The sequence below is a fragment of the Morus notabilis genome, unplaced genomic scaffold (assembly GCF_000414095.1).
Source record: "Morus notabilis unplaced genomic scaffold, ASM41409v2 Scaffold2735, whole genome shotgun sequence".
Taxonomy (NCBI): domain Eukaryota; kingdom Viridiplantae; phylum Streptophyta; class Magnoliopsida; order Rosales; family Moraceae; genus Morus; species Morus notabilis.
In genome coordinates, this window is record NW_010365688.1 from 147,243 (window position 1) to 164,215 (window position 16,973).

Below are 16,973 nucleotides of genomic sequence, written 5' to 3' on the forward strand. Positions count from 1 at the left end.
CCGTTCATTTTATCGATTTGAGTTTATAATTTGAGTTTTATTACAGTAAAAAACTCTCAGAAATAGTTACATATAATTTTTTTACTACAGTAAAAAACTCTCCCATAAAGTCACATCCCAATTTAAATTAAAATTTTAAATTAACGAACTAAACGGATCATAAGAATAAATATAATAAGATAACACATTTGGATGTGGGTCCACATGTGCCCAAGTGAGCTTGTCAGATTGGGATCTTCAACGTGGCCGTTTGTCATTTTCTTGTTCGGAGATTTCCCAGCCCCATCCATAACTGTTTCCCTTTGCAAACCTCAAACGACCAATCATAAGAGGCTGAAGGCATTGACGTGCTCCCAAAATCTCCAATTCATGGTGTCTGATCAAAATCTTGGAAGCCAGCACACTTAATTATTATTTATTTTATTTCATATAATATGAGATTGAATTCGCGCTCTACTAAATCTAATTTTCATCACACTACTTTATCACATGACATGTGTTTAAATTGGTTATCAGTAGGATAATCAACATTTAAAGTTAAGAATTATTGTTATTAATAAATTTTAAGATTATCTTTATTTTGTCTCTTAAACCTTAAAAACTCTCACATTACTCTTTAAATTTTGAGTTATTTTTACTTAATTTCTTTTATTGTAATTTCAGTTAAAAACAAATAAAGAAAAAAAGAGTAATACAATCACGTGATCTTTTTATTTAAATTTTTATTAAAATTAAACAGATAAAAACTACATAACCATATTTAACTCTATCTTTTTCTATTTGATTTTAATAGAAATTTTTATAAAAGAGGTTTAAATGAAACAAATTTAAAATCTAAGGAGAAAATAGGGAGTGTTTAAAATTTAGAACGCAAAATATTAATTTAGAAATTAGACTAAAACTGTAAATTTGCTAAGACATGGGTTACCAAATTCCCGGAAGGAAGAAACATGGCAACAACGACCATCCCCAATTAAGGCTAAACTGAGACAATATTTGTGAATTGTGATAATATATACACACTTTTGGTACAGCTCAACTCTCCCCAGAGCTGACAGATTAGATAAATTCCACATCTGGGATATGGAAATCTTAGACGTGTTTGGAATCGATCATATTTTTATTTTTCACGTTTCTTGAGAAAAAAATAAAAATATTTTTAAAATAGCATTTGGCGCAATAAAAATAAAAAACAGAAATGAAAACGATTTTTTAGTTTAGTGTTTAGTTGTTTTTTATTTTTTATTTTTGTTTTCTCTTCTCTCGAGCAAAGAGAGAGAAAGAGAGACGTTAATGGGTTTTTTTACATTGAAAAGAATCTCTTGATAAAACTATTAAACACATTTTTGAAAATAATTTCTGTATTTTCACATAAAAAATAAAATCATTTTGAAACGAATTCCAAACACACCCTTTCAATTCCTATGACAAATCGAAATAAGTTATTGCCATAGTGGGTATGGTACTTTCGCATCAATGCACAGTTACGCCTCTGGGATTTGTGAAGATTAACATCTCCAAGAAATAGAAAGAGATAGCCATATTTCTCTGACATTTATATGGTTGGTTTCTTTCTAGGTGCTAACTGAGGACAAAGTCACAAAGGAGAGAGAGACAAGTGGGAGCTAAAAGGAGGATTTATGATCGATGATCTTCAGAAGAGTAATAACGTAAGGAAAGAGCTATACAGAAAAAATAAAAATTAAAAAAAAAAGAAAAAAAAAATAAAAAATCTTGTATAATCCTTATATGTTCTTATTTGAAAAACTTTTCATACTTTGACAAATTATTATCTTAATTTTTAATTTTAAAAAGTAAACCCTAATTAGCTTATTAAGCCCTTTGCAATTCAGCTCAAATTGACAACGCAAATGCCCACATGCACCTTGCATTTTTTGGTACTTTACCTTCTAATCTTTTCATAGACAAATTGCTCAATAAACTTTAAGAATTGACCCTCTTATTTTCGTCACTAAATTAAACGACGTTATTAATTTGGGTCGCGTTGCAGTAAGTGTAGTGAGTTAATTGTCAAAAAAAAGTTTTGGAGCACTGAAACAAGTAAAGTTTAGAAGTAAAGTGCCAATGGTGTTATAGGGGTAAGTGGGTCAACTTTAACCAATTATTCAACTATGTCTATGAGAATTCTTTTACAATTCTTAAAGATACATCTTTGGGCAGCATTCTGAAACGGAATAGTCACTAAGCATGTACGAGGATAGTGAGGTTATAGGGAACGGAAGAAACATAGGTCCGTTCACTTTGCTGATTCGAGTTTAGAATTCGAGTTTTTCTACAGTAAAAAACTCTCACAAACAATCACATCTAATTTTTTTGTTACAGTAAAAAGCTCTCACATAAAGTCACATCTCAACTCGAATTCTAAACTCGAATCAGCAAAGTAAACGGGGCCAATTATTGAGGAAGACTATAACTGTCATCAAAAGTTATATATATATATATATTACTTTTTTGCAAGCCATTTTCAACAATAGTTATTTGATCACTTTTAACAGCAGTTATTTAAATAATTGTTGTTAAAAGGTGATTTTTTTTATTGTCGTTAAAAGGGGTATACTTATAACCAATTATCTATACATCATATATAAGTTTCAAAATATACTGTTTAGGCTACAGTACATGCAACCAAAACACTCGATTGGGTTTTTGTCGTGAGTGGTTTTCTTCTTCTTTTTTTTTTTTTTTTTTAATTCCTCCTTCATCTATTATTTATTTTTTGTCCCTCCTTGTTTTCCATATTTTCTTTGTTCTTTGTTGTTTTTCGTTATTAATCTTTTCTTTTTATTTTCTTTTATTTATTTTTTTAATGTTTCCCTTTAACATCGACTTATATAGTTTTAAATATGCCTCATTAAATTATTTTTAAAATCCATCTCATTCTTTATCGATGTTGTTCGTACCTAAATATTTTTTTATATATGTAAATATATATTTTTAACAATTTCTCCATACAAATATTTTCTCTTAAATACGTCCCTAATCTAGCATCTTTCTCATAAATCTTTTTTTGTTAGTTTTTATGAAGATAGCGTATGTCACTAAGCATGTAGATTCTAGTAATACGTGTATTGACTTCACTCTGGCACCGGTGTGCCATATATTCTAAGTTGAGCGGTGGCTAATACGTATTGAGAACTTTTTCAGAATCTATAATAAAAATTTATTTTAAAGTTTTTCGGAATCTATTTGGCTCTTTTAAATTTTATTTTATAACTCATTGATTGAAGTTTGATAGATTTTTTTTTTCTCAAGCTGAAAAATCATTGATTAGTTTGTAATATATTATTGATTTATTTTGATAAATCAAGTCAATTTTTTATTTTAAGTTTTTTTCAAGTTATGAAATAAATTAGTGGAGCTGATTTCTCGAACAATTTAATGGAATACCATAATGGGTTCAAACTTTGTCAATTATTTTGATTACTTGATCAATTTAAAGGCACACTACAATAATTAGGGCCCGTTAGCTAAAAAAAAACTTAGATTACCATTAGGATTTATCTTTTAGTTTAGATTTATTGTTTTAATTTTATTTTGGGTTTATCATTAACATTTATCTTTTAAATTAATTCTAGTTCTTTTATGATTATTAGTTTTAGTTTTATTAGGATTCAAACGACAAAATAGTTATAAATAGTTATAGGATTCAATCTGTTGATTCTCTAATTATTTAACTCCCATGAATTCTTCCATCCACGTGTTAATTCCTTTCCAATAATTTCTCATCTTTGTAGCCTCTGCACCAAAAAAAGGTATATGAAAATAAACAATTAAACAGGAACAAACCGTGTAAAAGGCATACAAAGATGAGTAATTATTGGAAAGAGATGAACATGTGAATTTGACTCTCAAAAGTTTTGGTCGTTTAACTAGGAAATAAACTTTTATTGACGTCGTTTTTAGGGTATTGATGTTATTTTGGTAGGATTCTAAGCATGGAGAGGGATGACAGAGTGAAGTCTCCGGTGTGCCATATATTCTAAGTTGGGCGGTGGCTAATACGTATTGAGAACTTTTTTCCGGTGGGGGGACCTCACAGAAAGGTGCAAATTAAAGTAAAGAAACCACGCGCACCGGAACCAAAACCAAAAAATAGCAGTTTTCCTTACTTTTCTTTTTTCTTTATCCTCCCATGCCTATTGCTCATGGTTAAAGAGCCCCCATAAAAATAACAAGTGTAGGCCGAGTTCAACGCATCAGTTTGAAGCCCGTCACAATTAGTCAAGTCATCTAGAAACTCAGATTCGAGTGAGAGACAAGAAATAAATGAAGAAGAACCGAGACAAGAAATTAAGAAACTGGCCAGTGAAGAAACTTCCTCAGAATCAAAAACTGTTGTTGCATGAATCAAGAAGCTTCTTAAAAAATGGTTTCAAATTTTTTAGAGGGAAGAATGGAAGAAAGAGAGTCTGAGAAAGAAGGAGAGACGATGAAGGACTGAAAGAGAGCCTTTTATACGTCTGGGAACTAGGGTTGAATCCTCTCGGAGAGTTTTTTCTTTTATTTTATATATTATATATAATAATAATGCCTCAGCCCATTGGACCAAGCAGCAGACCAAACCCGCCCACCCGCCACCCGCCCGTGACTTAACTGGCGGTTTGCGGGTTTGCTTATCTCCAACCCGTCCTCAAAAAAACCCAACCCGGACCAGAAACGGCCCGCCTAGTCACAGTTCCCCAGATTTTGTCCTCCAAATCTTCTTCTTCTTCACCTTGTGGCTTCAAAAATACAAACTTCAATAATCAAAAACCTAAATAAAATCATCCTAAATACTACCCCAAATTCCCCTAAAAATAAAAATCTCCAGATATTTTCTCTATCAGCTCTTTAACAGGACTTGCATTATTTTCGAGTATATGCTCTGTTGAAGAATTCATGTCGAAGGGGTCCTCCTACGTTTTTGCAGCTATAAAGGCTTTATAGTATTCAAAATCCACGCTCAGCAACAAGGGAAACTAAGCCAACTAGGCTCTGACGCATCAGGCCACATGGCGGCTCATGAAGCACGTGGCACGGGATCTAGCTGTTGGTCTGATAAGGATATGTTATGTAGTCCCGTATCATATGCGAAAGAATAAAGGTGATAGTTTATAAAAAATGACACAATCTTCTAATAGTTTAAGGTTTTTTAGAGTGATGTTAAAAAATAAATTTGTACGAGTTTAGAGCCAAAATAGATAATATTATGTAAAGTGGATGTATCATTACTGATGGCATCATAACTTGTAAGCATGAAAAAGTGTGGCCAACGGGGACGTTGTCCCCACAAAAGAGGTGATTGTGTTAGATATCAATTTCTTGAGGCAGTAGATCCAAGAAATAGTGAATTGTACAGTCCCACATCTCTTGGAGAAAGATATGGATGACGATTTTATAAAAAATGACACCAACATCTAATGGTATAAGGCCGTTTTGGGTAAAGCTTAAAAGCAAATCCGTGCTAACATAGGCCTAAAGCAGACATATCATATCAAGTGGAAGTACGGATTTAGGTATGCTGACGCATAAAGCTATGCGGTGAATAAGGATTCTAATAGCTTTAAGATCTCAAAGGTTACTATTTAAAAATGAGAAAATATAACGCATCCTTAAGTGTTGTTTGGTGTAAGGGTTCTGAACCCAGAATCATGATTTTGGTTCAGAATCAGTGTTTGTTTATAAAAAGTAAAAAGTGGTTATAATTTGACTCATTCAGAATTAATATTTGGTAAAGATGGTTCTGATTTAAAATTTGAACCATGATGTGATGTTTTAAACCAGGAATCACCCATGATTTTAAAACCACTCCCTCTTGATTTTGGGTGGTTCAAACTCCTGATTCTAATTTTAGTTTAGAACCATGATTTAGACTTTAAATCATAAATCATAATTCTGATTCTAAAATTAAAACTAAAATCATCATGATTTGAACACTCATACCAAACGAATCTTTATTGTTTTGAAGTTTTTATTCCTACTTGGGAATTACACTCGCACTTTGCATATTTAACTTTTGGTTTTAATGTTACCATATTGACTCGTTGACTCTAACAGAATTGAAAAAATATTTAAAAATCTTTTGAATATACCCTTCTGAGCCTTTTTTTAATTATGATTTATTCATGTCCATAATAATTGTTACAGTTGTTTCTTTGTTGTTGTTGTTGTTAATTAAAGAAAACATGAACATGCCATTAATTACTTAAAAAATAGCATGTGACAATTCACAGTTAATTAACGAACGTACGAAATAGAGGAAATGATTTTGGATCTTGGCATCAGGTGAGATCCTAGCATAATACATTAGTCTTTTTGAGTTGAATATGTCGTTTCTTTTTATTGACAGTAATGGTTGAATATGTCCTTGATTTTTTATATGACCTTATTATCCGTGGAAACTTCCAATGAAACTTGAAAAGTAACTCAACTTTGGACTGTGAAGAAGTAGAATAATTGGCAAGTCGGCATAGAATTCCACAAATCCACACAACCAAACAGTCCAAATGTCAATTACTTGATGAGAGTGATTTACCATAAAAAAAAAAAAGAAAAAGAAAAGAAACTACCCGATGAGGCTGACACAGTTTTCAATATTTTTTTATAGAAAAATAAGATAAAGTGTATGAGTTTGATTTTATCACTTAATTTTTATTAATACTTTTTTAATTCAAAAATTATATTAATTAAAAATAATAAATAAAAATTAAGATTTATACACGTTTAAAAAGAAGTTTAATAATTTTATTTATTTATTTATTATTATTTATTTATTTATTATTATTATTATTTTTAAGATTTCGCTGCCACTTATCAGGTCCATTGCGACGAATTGGTTGACTGCCCACTTCCCACAAACCCGAGCTTGGGAATTTTTTAAAATTACGAATATATCAGCTTACAAGTATCTAGCTCTACTTAGTATTTTTACACGTTTTATTTGTCGGTGATTTATTTTTTTTATTATATTATATTATATATATGAGCTGGTGCCTTTCCAGCGAAATAAAAGTGGTAATCAATTATTATATTGTATATCTATAGAAATGTGCGCCACGCACATTCCAAAGGAACCAGGAATTGGAAGGCTTCAGCTGATTTATTAGAGATTAATTGGTTATCAGTTATCAAGCAGCAAAAAAAAAAAAAAAAAACAAAGCAAAAACAAAAAGAAGAGAATAATATGTAGTTGTTTTTAGTGATTCATAAATTTATATAGAATAATGTTTTTATACTAATCAATGTGGTATGTGAATTGTCACTTTTATATTAGTAGTTATTTGAAACTTTGTCACGTTAATTAATAAAATAGATTGTATTTACTAATAAAAAAATAACGACTCACGTGATACAAAAAATTAAAATTTGAGTTAGCATCTTAGCATTATAGCCTACCCAATTTGTCAGGTTTGATTCCCAATCAAATATAAATTGCCAGGTTTAATTCCCAATCAGATATAAATTGCCAGGTTTAATTCCCAATTAAATATAAAGTATAATATGAACACACGAGGAAAATAATAATAATAAAAAGATCTAATGTGAATGGAATATGTATTATATTATGCTATTGCTCCAATGTGAATGAATGTAATATTAATGGATATATCCATAGTTTCAGTTATCTCCGGAAAATCAAACATAAAAATAGTACTTGAGAATCATAAATGTGGAATAAGTACTTTGATAATAAACAGTCCCAAAATAATATCCAATTCGAAGTTTAAAAGTTTGTATTTTGAAATAAAAGATAGTTACGATTTCTCAGCAAAAAAAAAAGATAACTAAACTAGATTACCTATAAAAAGAGGATACTTAAAAATATAGATATAGTCATATTAGATATGAATTTGTTTTTCGGCTTGAAATTCACGTGTAAATTTATAGAACGCTTTCACATTTCTTGGATTTGACTTCTTTTGTGAGCAAGAAAGAGAAGTATGGAGATGACTAACAGGTAAGACTGTCGTGCAATTTTATTTCTATTTATTAATTTCTCTTTTCATGTTTTCAATGTCAATGTGAATATGTGATACACAATCCGATGACAATAATTGATTAATTTATTGCCATTTTGATTCTGCTTTCTACCCATTATTGAAGTTGGCGAGTTGTTCATTTGTGGACTGTAATGATTCTTCTTTCTTTCTTTCTTTCTTTTTTTTTTTTTTTTTTTAAGGGAAGTTATGATTCTTCTTCCGTGAGCATAAAAACCTCCATGGTGGGGGAAAAACAGAGCCAAATCAAACTTTTATTTTTCAATCCATCTTCTTAAGATTTTTTTTTTTGTCAAAAAAGAAAATATCTGAGTACCCCTTTTTATTTTTTTTTATTTTTTTTTTAAGGGAAATCCGGCTACTTGTTGAGACCACCAAAGCGCTGACATATTCTTGTTTCTTGGCTGTTTTCTTTCGTATTTTCTGCCCTTTTTTTTTTTTTTTTTTTTTCCTGTGATGTAAACTCAAAAAGGCTGAAAAATACAGTTCGATAAAAGTGGAATCTATTTTGCATGACTTTCCAGAAAATAAGATAAAGTTGTTTGTCCTGGATATACTAAGCCGAAAAGATTCTTTGGCAGCTATTGGTTTTTCGATGCTTTTTAAGTATTGTATCCACGACTTAAATTGCTAGTAAATGGTATCCACGTTATCTTAAAAGGTAAACGATCTTTATTCTTTATTGTTTTTCTAGCTTTGGCATTAAAAATTTCACTCCCCACCATTCTTGCTTCTTTATTTTTTCAATTTACACTTTTCATTCCACTCCGTCCTTAAAAGTATTTTTCTGAAGATAAGATTTATTATTTAACTTATATTTCCTAGGTATTTTGCCTTTTTTTTTAACTTTTAAATTTTTTAATACTTTTTTTTACTCCAGCTACTCTTAGTTTAATCATATTTTGACACATTTCTCTTTTGTTCTTGAGTTTATTTCAATATATAAAGCTACATATAAAGTAACGCATTGATCTAAAGTCGGTTTGCAATTGTGATAGAAAGGAAGAAGTCATGAAGGTTGCCAATGAGAGCGGGGTTGATGTGAATCATGAGGTTAGTGCATTCTTCAGTTTTTTTTTTTTTTTTTTGGTTCTGTTTTCTTCATTCAGAAAATTAATGTATTTATTTTTCTTGGTTAAAAATTTGTTTACAAAAAAATAAACAGGGGAGATATAAGGCAATTTTTGTTTGTTGGGTTCTTGGGCTGGGTTCTCTTGTCGCTTGGAACAGCATGCTGACCATTGGAGATTACTATTATGAACTTTTCCCGGTATTTTTCTGTGTCCCAGCCATATTCATTTTCTTTATACTATTGAGTTTAGACTTTCTCTGCCCTTTATTGAACTGTTTCTCAGTTGGCCTAATGTGATCTTTTTTTGTGTTTAATTTTGAAGAAATACCATCCTTCTCGGGTGCTTACCCTCGTTTATCAGCCGTTCGCCGTCGGGACAATGGCGATACTTGCCTGCAATGAGGCGAAGATCAATACTCGAAGGAGGAATATTTGTGGATATGCTCTCTTCTTCATTAGCACCTTCCTCCTCATAGTTGTAAGCACTTAATTTGTGTTTTAGTACTATCAATTCCATGTTGTGTTTGTCTCCCATTTTCTTAGTCCAATTTCGCTCCTCTTTAACAGGTTGACCTGGCAACGCATGGAAATGGAGGAGTTGTGCCTTACATAGGAATATGTGTTCTTGTTGCTTCCTTTGGGGTTGCAGATGCACTTGTTCAAGGTGGAATGGTTGGAGACCTTGCTTTTATGCTTCCTGAGTTCATTCAGGTTTCACACTACTTTTTTTTTTTCTCTCTTCTAGAATGTGCTCAAGTTTTTTAGGATTGTTTAGTTCGCTAATTTGAGTTGAGATGTAAATGAGAGTTTTTTACTGTAGTACTGTAGTAAAAAAGTTAAATGTTACTATTTTTTAGAGCTTTTTTACTGTAATAAAACTCAAATTTTAAACTCAAATAGTAAAATAAACGGGGCCTTATTATAAGGCATCAGTGAACTGTAAAGCATTGGGTTTGTCCAGGTGGAAGTGAAACTGATATATTCTTTAAATATAATTGAGTCAGGTTCTTAAAAAAAATCTGCTATTGTTGAGTAGGGAAGAGGGCGTGATTGCATCAATAATCTCTTTTTAGTGTGTATTTGGTTGGTGGATTCGTGCCATAATTCGGATCATGATTCGTGGCTCGTTATAATATTCTCTCATAAAAAACAAGTAAATAAAAAATGGTTCTAAATCATGATTCTAAATTCATAAACTAAACATCCACTTAATATCTCTAATCCCTTTTTAATATCTCTAATCCTAGTACGGGTTAATTTTGAGACTCTTTTCTATCATTTTTCAGTCCTTCATGGCTGGCTTGGCTGGATCAGGTGTCCTGACCTCTGGTCTGAGGCTAGTCACAAGAGCGGCCTTTGACAAAACTGATCATGGTCTTCGCAAGGGCACTTGTAAGTACATACGTAAATTTTTTTTCACCATGGTAGTCGTAATTTGTATAATTGTATGATTGAAGTCATTTCGAATTAAACTGCTACTTGTTTTTCGTCTTTTGCAGTATTGTTTCTAGCCATCTCTGCCTTCTCCGAGTTCATTTGCATCTTCCTCTACGCCTTTGTCTTCCCTAAATTGCCAATAGTGAAACACTTCCGCAAGAAGGCAGCCTTAGAAGGATCCAAAACCGTGGCATCTGACCTCGCCGCTGTTGGCATTGAGACACAATCAGACCAACTGGTAGTGCCACTACTTTCTTCAGCCTATCTTTTTCACTCTACAATGCTAGAATCGTGATGATACTCAATTCTTTAAAAACTCACGTAACAGGTTGTAAGGATGAGCAAGAAGAAACTAATCCTCGAGAACATCGATTACGCGCTTGGCTTGTATTTGATTTATGTGATAACATTGTCCATCTTCCCTGGTTTCTTGTATGAAAACACTGGAAATCACCAATTGGGCACATGGTAAAAATACTTTGTCCCTCAGATGTTAAAAAGAAAACAAATCTTGACATTTGCTAACTTTGACTACACCATGGTATTTGTATTATGGACAGGTATCCACTCGTTTTGATGGCCATGTACAATGTGTTGGATCTTGTTGGGAGATGCATTCCTCTTGTGAAGTGTCTGAATCTCGAATCGAGGAAGGGAATTTTCACTTCGATCATCGCTCGTTTCTTGTTCATCCCGGCTTTCTACTTCACAGCAAAATATGCTGACCAAGGATGGATGATTATGCTCACTTCCCTCTTGGGGTTAACCAACGGTTATCTCACTGTCTGTGTGCTCACTGCAGCTCCTAAAGGTTACAAGGTATGTGTAATTGAAAGTTTGTTTATTAATCCTTTTATTAAATTTAAGCTAATTACTGAGATTTGGTCTAAAATTTTTCAGGGACCTGAACAAAATGCTTTGGGTAATATCCTTGTGGTGTTCCTTTTGGGAGGTATCTTTTCTGGTGTTGCTCTTGATTGGTTGTGGCTCATAGGCAATCGCTCGTTTTAAGGAGAAGTCTTATATCTTTTCTTTTTCTTTTTTTTCTTTTTTTTTTTTTTAATACTGACATGATTTTTCGTTTATAGGGCAAATAGTTTGTTTCCAGTACCAATGAGAGATTAAAATAAGTGATCAATGGGGAAATAGTTTGGATTTTACAAGGATGAAACTTGCTGTGTATATTTTTAGCCTTATTAACTGTTGGGTATGGTACATGATTTTCGTGTGCTCTTGTGATTAGAAAAAGGGTAGATATGAATTAGGACAAGGATTCAGTGTTCAAGTTCAAGGCACAAAAATATGCTGAATTGAAACTTGAATTAAGCAATTTGTAATTTCCTATATGCAGAGCACGGATTTTGAAACACTTCTCACGAACAAGCTAGTTTGTTTAATTATTTCATATACAAGTTAGTTTGTGTAATTATTTTTCATTCACCATTTTGTAAGTTCAGGGGCTTATGATCATAACCATTTTGAGTTGGCAATTTGAATGCATTTTTTTTTCTTCATAAAGTATGTGATTGCATTATTATGTTTTCCTTAAAGGAAGCATTACTTTATAACTATTAAATCTATCTTCAATGCAAATGTTAATTCTAATTGTATATTTAACATCAAAAAGTATAATATGATATATTATATTTATTGTTACTCTAAGACAATCTCTAATACAAATGCTTATGTCAATTGTATATTTACCATCAAAAAGTGTGATATGGTATATTATTTTCATTTTTTCCAATGCATAATGCTATTTGAAATGTTAAATCTATTTTTTTCTATAATTATTAAGCTTTGAAAGTTGTAAAATTAAGCTTTTATGTTTAAAATAATTAAAAAATGTAAAAGTTACAATGATTATATGAAAAAGTAAAAATTTTAACCAATAACAATCAAATGTCAAATTTCTCATATATTATACTTGGTAAAAAATTTGCCACAAAGTATATAGCATATGAGAAATTTGGCACAACAAATAGCATTGCATCGGAGAGTTTTTTTTTGCATTCAAATGTTAAATTTGTAATTGGCACATTAATTATAGCATTGCATTGAAAATACTCTAATGCATAATGCTATTTGAAAAAGTATAATATGATATATTATATTCATTGTTGCTCTAAGACAATCTCTAATACAAATGCTTATGTCAATTGTATATTTACCATCAAAAAGTGTGATATGGTATATTATTTTCATTTTTTTCCAATGCATAATGCTATTTGAAATGCTAAATTTACTTTTTTCTATAATTATTAAGTTTTGAAAGTTGTAAAATTAAGCTTTTATGTTTAAAATAATTAAAAAATGTAAAAGTTGCAATGATTACATGAAAAAGAAAAATTTTAACCAAAAATAATAAAATGTTAAATTTCTCATATGTTATACTTGGTGAAAAATTTGCCACAAAGTATATAGCATATGAGAAATTTGGCACAACAAATAGCATTGCATCGGAGAGTTTTTTTTGCATTCAAATGTTAAATTTGTAATTTGCACATTAATTATAGCATTGCATTGAAGATGCTCTAATGCATAATGCTATTTGAAATGTTAAATCTAATTTTTTCAGTAATCATTAAAAGGTTTGAAAATTGTAAAAGTAAACTTTTAATTTTAAAATAGGGACCTTCTCTGGTACACCAACATATCGGTAGACCATATTTTTTGTCGATCAGATCTGCATAAAATAACATAAAAGTCAAAAAGTATGCAGATCTAATGATTAAAAAATTTGGCCTACCGGTACGCTAGAGATACCAGATAATCTCTCTTTAAAATAATTAGAAAATGCCAAAGTTACAATGATTAAATGAAAAAGTAAACATTTCAACCAATAACAATCAAATGCTAAATTTCTCATATGTTATACTTGGTGGCAATTGTGTAACATATGAAAAATTTAACACAACATATAGTGTTGTATTAGAAAATGTTTTATGTATCAATTGACACATTAATTATAGTATTCCATTAAAGATGCTTTAAGTATCAATTGGCTTTCAGTAAAGGAAAAAAAGAGAAAATAAAGTACCAATTGACATGTATGCCATCAACAAGAAAAATGGTAGGTTGTATTAAAAAAAAAAAAAAAAAAAAAAAAAAAAACATCTTTGAGTATCTACTAGTGCCATCATCCCTATAAATATCGTGACATAATAACTGAGACTTTACTAGGATTTACATGCTCTTGAGTCATGATCTTCACTGATTTGTTTCATTACACAACGCATCTACATATCTCAGAAGCTTCGGTACCTCTGCCTTAAACACGCTGTGAATAAATTTCTGTTTTTCTTTTTAATCAAAATTATATGAAACAAACGTAACCGTCCTTTGTTGGAGTTATCAGGTTACAACATTAAAATATTGCAAATTGCAAGACTAATGTATCTATATAATTTCCTGGAAAGATGGAAAATAAAATATTAATATTTTGTTTATTTTATGGATTTGAGTTTAGAATTTAAATTTTATTATAATAAAAAACTCTTAAAAATAATTATATTTAATTTTTTTTACTATAATAAAAAACTCTCATATAAAATCATATCTCAATTTAAATTAAGAATTCAAACTAACAAACTAAACAAGTTAGAAATAGAAAGAATACAGGCTTTGGGGCGACCAGGGATAATATGTAGTACAACTTTTTCCAGTACAAGTAACGACGCGCTAGTACAAACCTAAGCAAAACTCGAAAAGTCTAGCGGAGAGCAGAGCAGCACAAAATGTTGAATTCATCAAGTTAAAAGTTTTGTACTACACAAGCTTAAAAGTCCGTGTACGACATTGTCTGATCATGATCGTTGGCGAATATATATAAATTAAAACACTTGGATCGTCTTAGGCATGTTGAACAGGTAATTAAGATCAAAGATCTCGACGGGACGTGAGAACTGATACTCTTTTTTTTTTTTTTTTTTTTTTTTTTTTTTTTTGGAAAAAAAAAAAAAAAGAAAAAAATCGAGATCTAAACGTTCCAGATAAATGAAACGTCATTGAGTGCAGCGTTGATGAATGTTCAATTTAGAAGTGATTTCCAATCTTCATGGTTGGCTTTGGCTTTGGGAAATTTTCGTCAGCGCTGCACCCAATTATGTTTCTATCCTTTTGGGACATTGTTGCCATATTAACATTTTTGTGAGAGCTTCAGCTCCTCCATTTTCCTTTGGCCGTTTTTGTTCGACCACTGAAATAGCTAGATCCTGAAAATGGTATGATGGAAATACTCTTCTTCTTTTTCTCTTCTATCTCTTTTTTTTTTTTTTTTTTTTTTTTTTTTTTGGGGGGTTTTTTTTTTTTTTTTTTTTTTTTTTTTTTTTTTTGGGGGGTATGAAAATGGTATGTTTCTATCCGTTTTTTATTTTTTTTTAGAATTCTTAACTGGGTGTGCAGTTTTTTTATGAAGTTTAAATTGAATCCTTTTTAAGTGTTTAATTATAAAATCTTCTTAGGCAGATGAACACGCTGATGCAGATATCTTTTTGCTGGCACAATTTTCACTCTCTTTGCTTCCTTTTCGTTTATTTTTATCACTTTATTATTATTTTTATTTCCTATCTGCTATCAGCTCTCAGCTGAGGATTTTCTGCTTTTTTTTTTTTGGCATATTTTTTTTAATGCAAAAAACATTTCATTAATCAACAAACTATGAGCTTACAGAAAACTCAATACAAAAAACTTGATACAACAAATCTAAATAGGTAAATTCGTTGGCGTCTTAATATAGAGATCTAAAGTCTGATAATAGACACAACTTAGAATACTTATCTTAACTCGTTTAATTTTTCTTTCACAGTTGACTCTCCTGAAATAGCTGTAACAAATTCTTGCAAAAATTGATTTTTAAAAATCAGTATTTTTTCAGATCAAGTAGGAGATCCCACACAAGGTTAATAGCTTCTCCTTCTTCTCTGCTCTCTCTCACTTTCTTTTTCTTATAATATTGTGTTATTTTGATGTAGCAAACAAACAAAAGCTCTATTTTCTTTTGGTATTTGGTCAGGTAATGTTTAAGTTTCAATATATTTCCAAAAAAAAAAAAAGAGAATCACAATAATAAAGAACTATAAAATAAAAACGACAGTATGAAAATAAACGACAAACAAAAGAGAAATAGGTGACCGCAAATTGAGAAACAACACTGAAAAACAATAGTGAGAAAACGACAAGAAGATAGTAAACGACAATAACGTGAAAAGCGACAAACAATGTAGTAAACGACTGCCAAATAAAAGAGGAAAACGACAATGTGGAATACACTGGCAATTAGGGGTAAACGACAAGAAACAGCACTGAAAAACAATTGTTAGAAAACGGCAAGAAGATAGTAAACGACAATAACGTGAAAAGCGACAAACAATGTAGGAAACGACTGCCAAATAAAAGAGGAAAACAAAAATGTAGAAAACAATGGCACTAGTGAGTAAACGACAAGAAAATAGTAAACGAGATAACTTGAAAAGCGACAAACAATGTACAAAACGACTGGAAAATAGATTGTAACGTCAAAATTGTGAAAGGACAACAACGTACAAACCGACAATCCTAAACCCCAACAAATACGGTGAAATTATGTAATGACTGCAAATTAAAAAATAGCTCCTAAGATGTAAAGGTCAACAAATTAGAAACGACAAGAATGAAATGGCAAGAAAACGGCACCAAAGTAATAAAAAGATTACTGACGGAAACGACAATAATTAAATTGCTAGAAAATGAAGAAACGACAGAAAAGTAATACATAACAACAACAGAAAAAAAAAAAGGTTAATGAAACTGAGAAAAAGTAATAAGCGGTAATAACATAAACAACAACAACCTTGGTAAACCGCAAACCCATTTAACCACATGACCCACATTAAGCGGGGCGGAAAAAAATCCACTTTAAACAGATTTGAATTATAAATGGGTTAAAATTTTAACTTGTAACGGATCGCAGGGCAGAGACAAATTTAGAGGTCTCCAAACCTATTCTATGTTTACCCGTCCCATTTAATTATATTTTATTTTTAAATTAGATATATTATGTATAATATGCTATAATATATAATTTTAAGTATAATCTATTACAAGATATGAACGAAAATTTAAAACTATCTTTCTTTTTATTTTTGACTTAATGTTTTGTATGTTTATATTGTTTAATTATTTATTTATTTTACAATGAAAATAAATAATCAGGTAAATAGAACACTACGAATACTCCGAACCCGTGACGGAAAATCCAACCCGTAACCCATCAATTTATGCGGGTACATGAGGTATGATGAGTATTTTTATTCATGGGACGAATGGTGACGAATTGGAGAGAAGACTACCCATCCTAATTCCACTCCACCCCGTTACCATCCCTAATCATGATAATAAGTGAGAAGCAAATAAATAAAACAACCAAACGAAAATGAAGAAACGACAGAAAAGTAATACGTAACAACAACAGCAAAAAAAAAAAGAAA

The 16,973-nt window shown here is 30.8% G+C and overlaps 1 protein-coding gene across 1 annotated transcript; it reads left to right on the plus strand.

Annotated features, from left to right (window-relative positions):
- Nucleotides 1-8,499: 8,499 nt before the first annotated feature.
- LOC21388385 (equilibrative nucleotide transporter 3) lies at nt 8,500-11,566 on the plus strand. Its single transcript, XM_024172449.1, has 10 exons — nt 8,500-8,658; nt 8,996-9,050; nt 9,163-9,267; nt 9,392-9,547; nt 9,637-9,780; nt 10,356-10,461; nt 10,569-10,744; nt 10,835-10,974; nt 11,067-11,325; nt 11,407-11,566. The coding sequence occupies exons 2-10, from the start codon at nt 9,009-9,011 to the stop codon at nt 11,515-11,517; spliced, it is 1,239 nt and encodes a 412-aa protein (XP_024028217.1). The 5' UTR covers nt 8,500-8,658; nt 8,996-9,008; the 3' UTR covers nt 11,518-11,566.
- The last annotated feature ends 5,407 nt before the right edge of the window (nt 11,567-16,973 follow it).

Bases quoted from the DNA above. Each gene is read 5' to 3' on its own strand.
- LOC21388385 (XM_024172449.1), top strand. From the start codon at position 9,009: ATGAAGGTTGCCAATGAGAGCGGGGTTGATGTGAATCATGAG. The intron at 9,781-10,355 runs GTTTCACACTAC...ATCATTTTTCAG, and splicing joins TGCTTCCTGAGTTCATTCAG to TCCTTCATGGCTGGCTTGGC. The intron at 10,745-10,834 runs GTAGTGCCACTA...CTCACGTAACAG, and splicing joins AGACACAATCAGACCAACTG to GTTGTAAGGATGAGCAAGAA.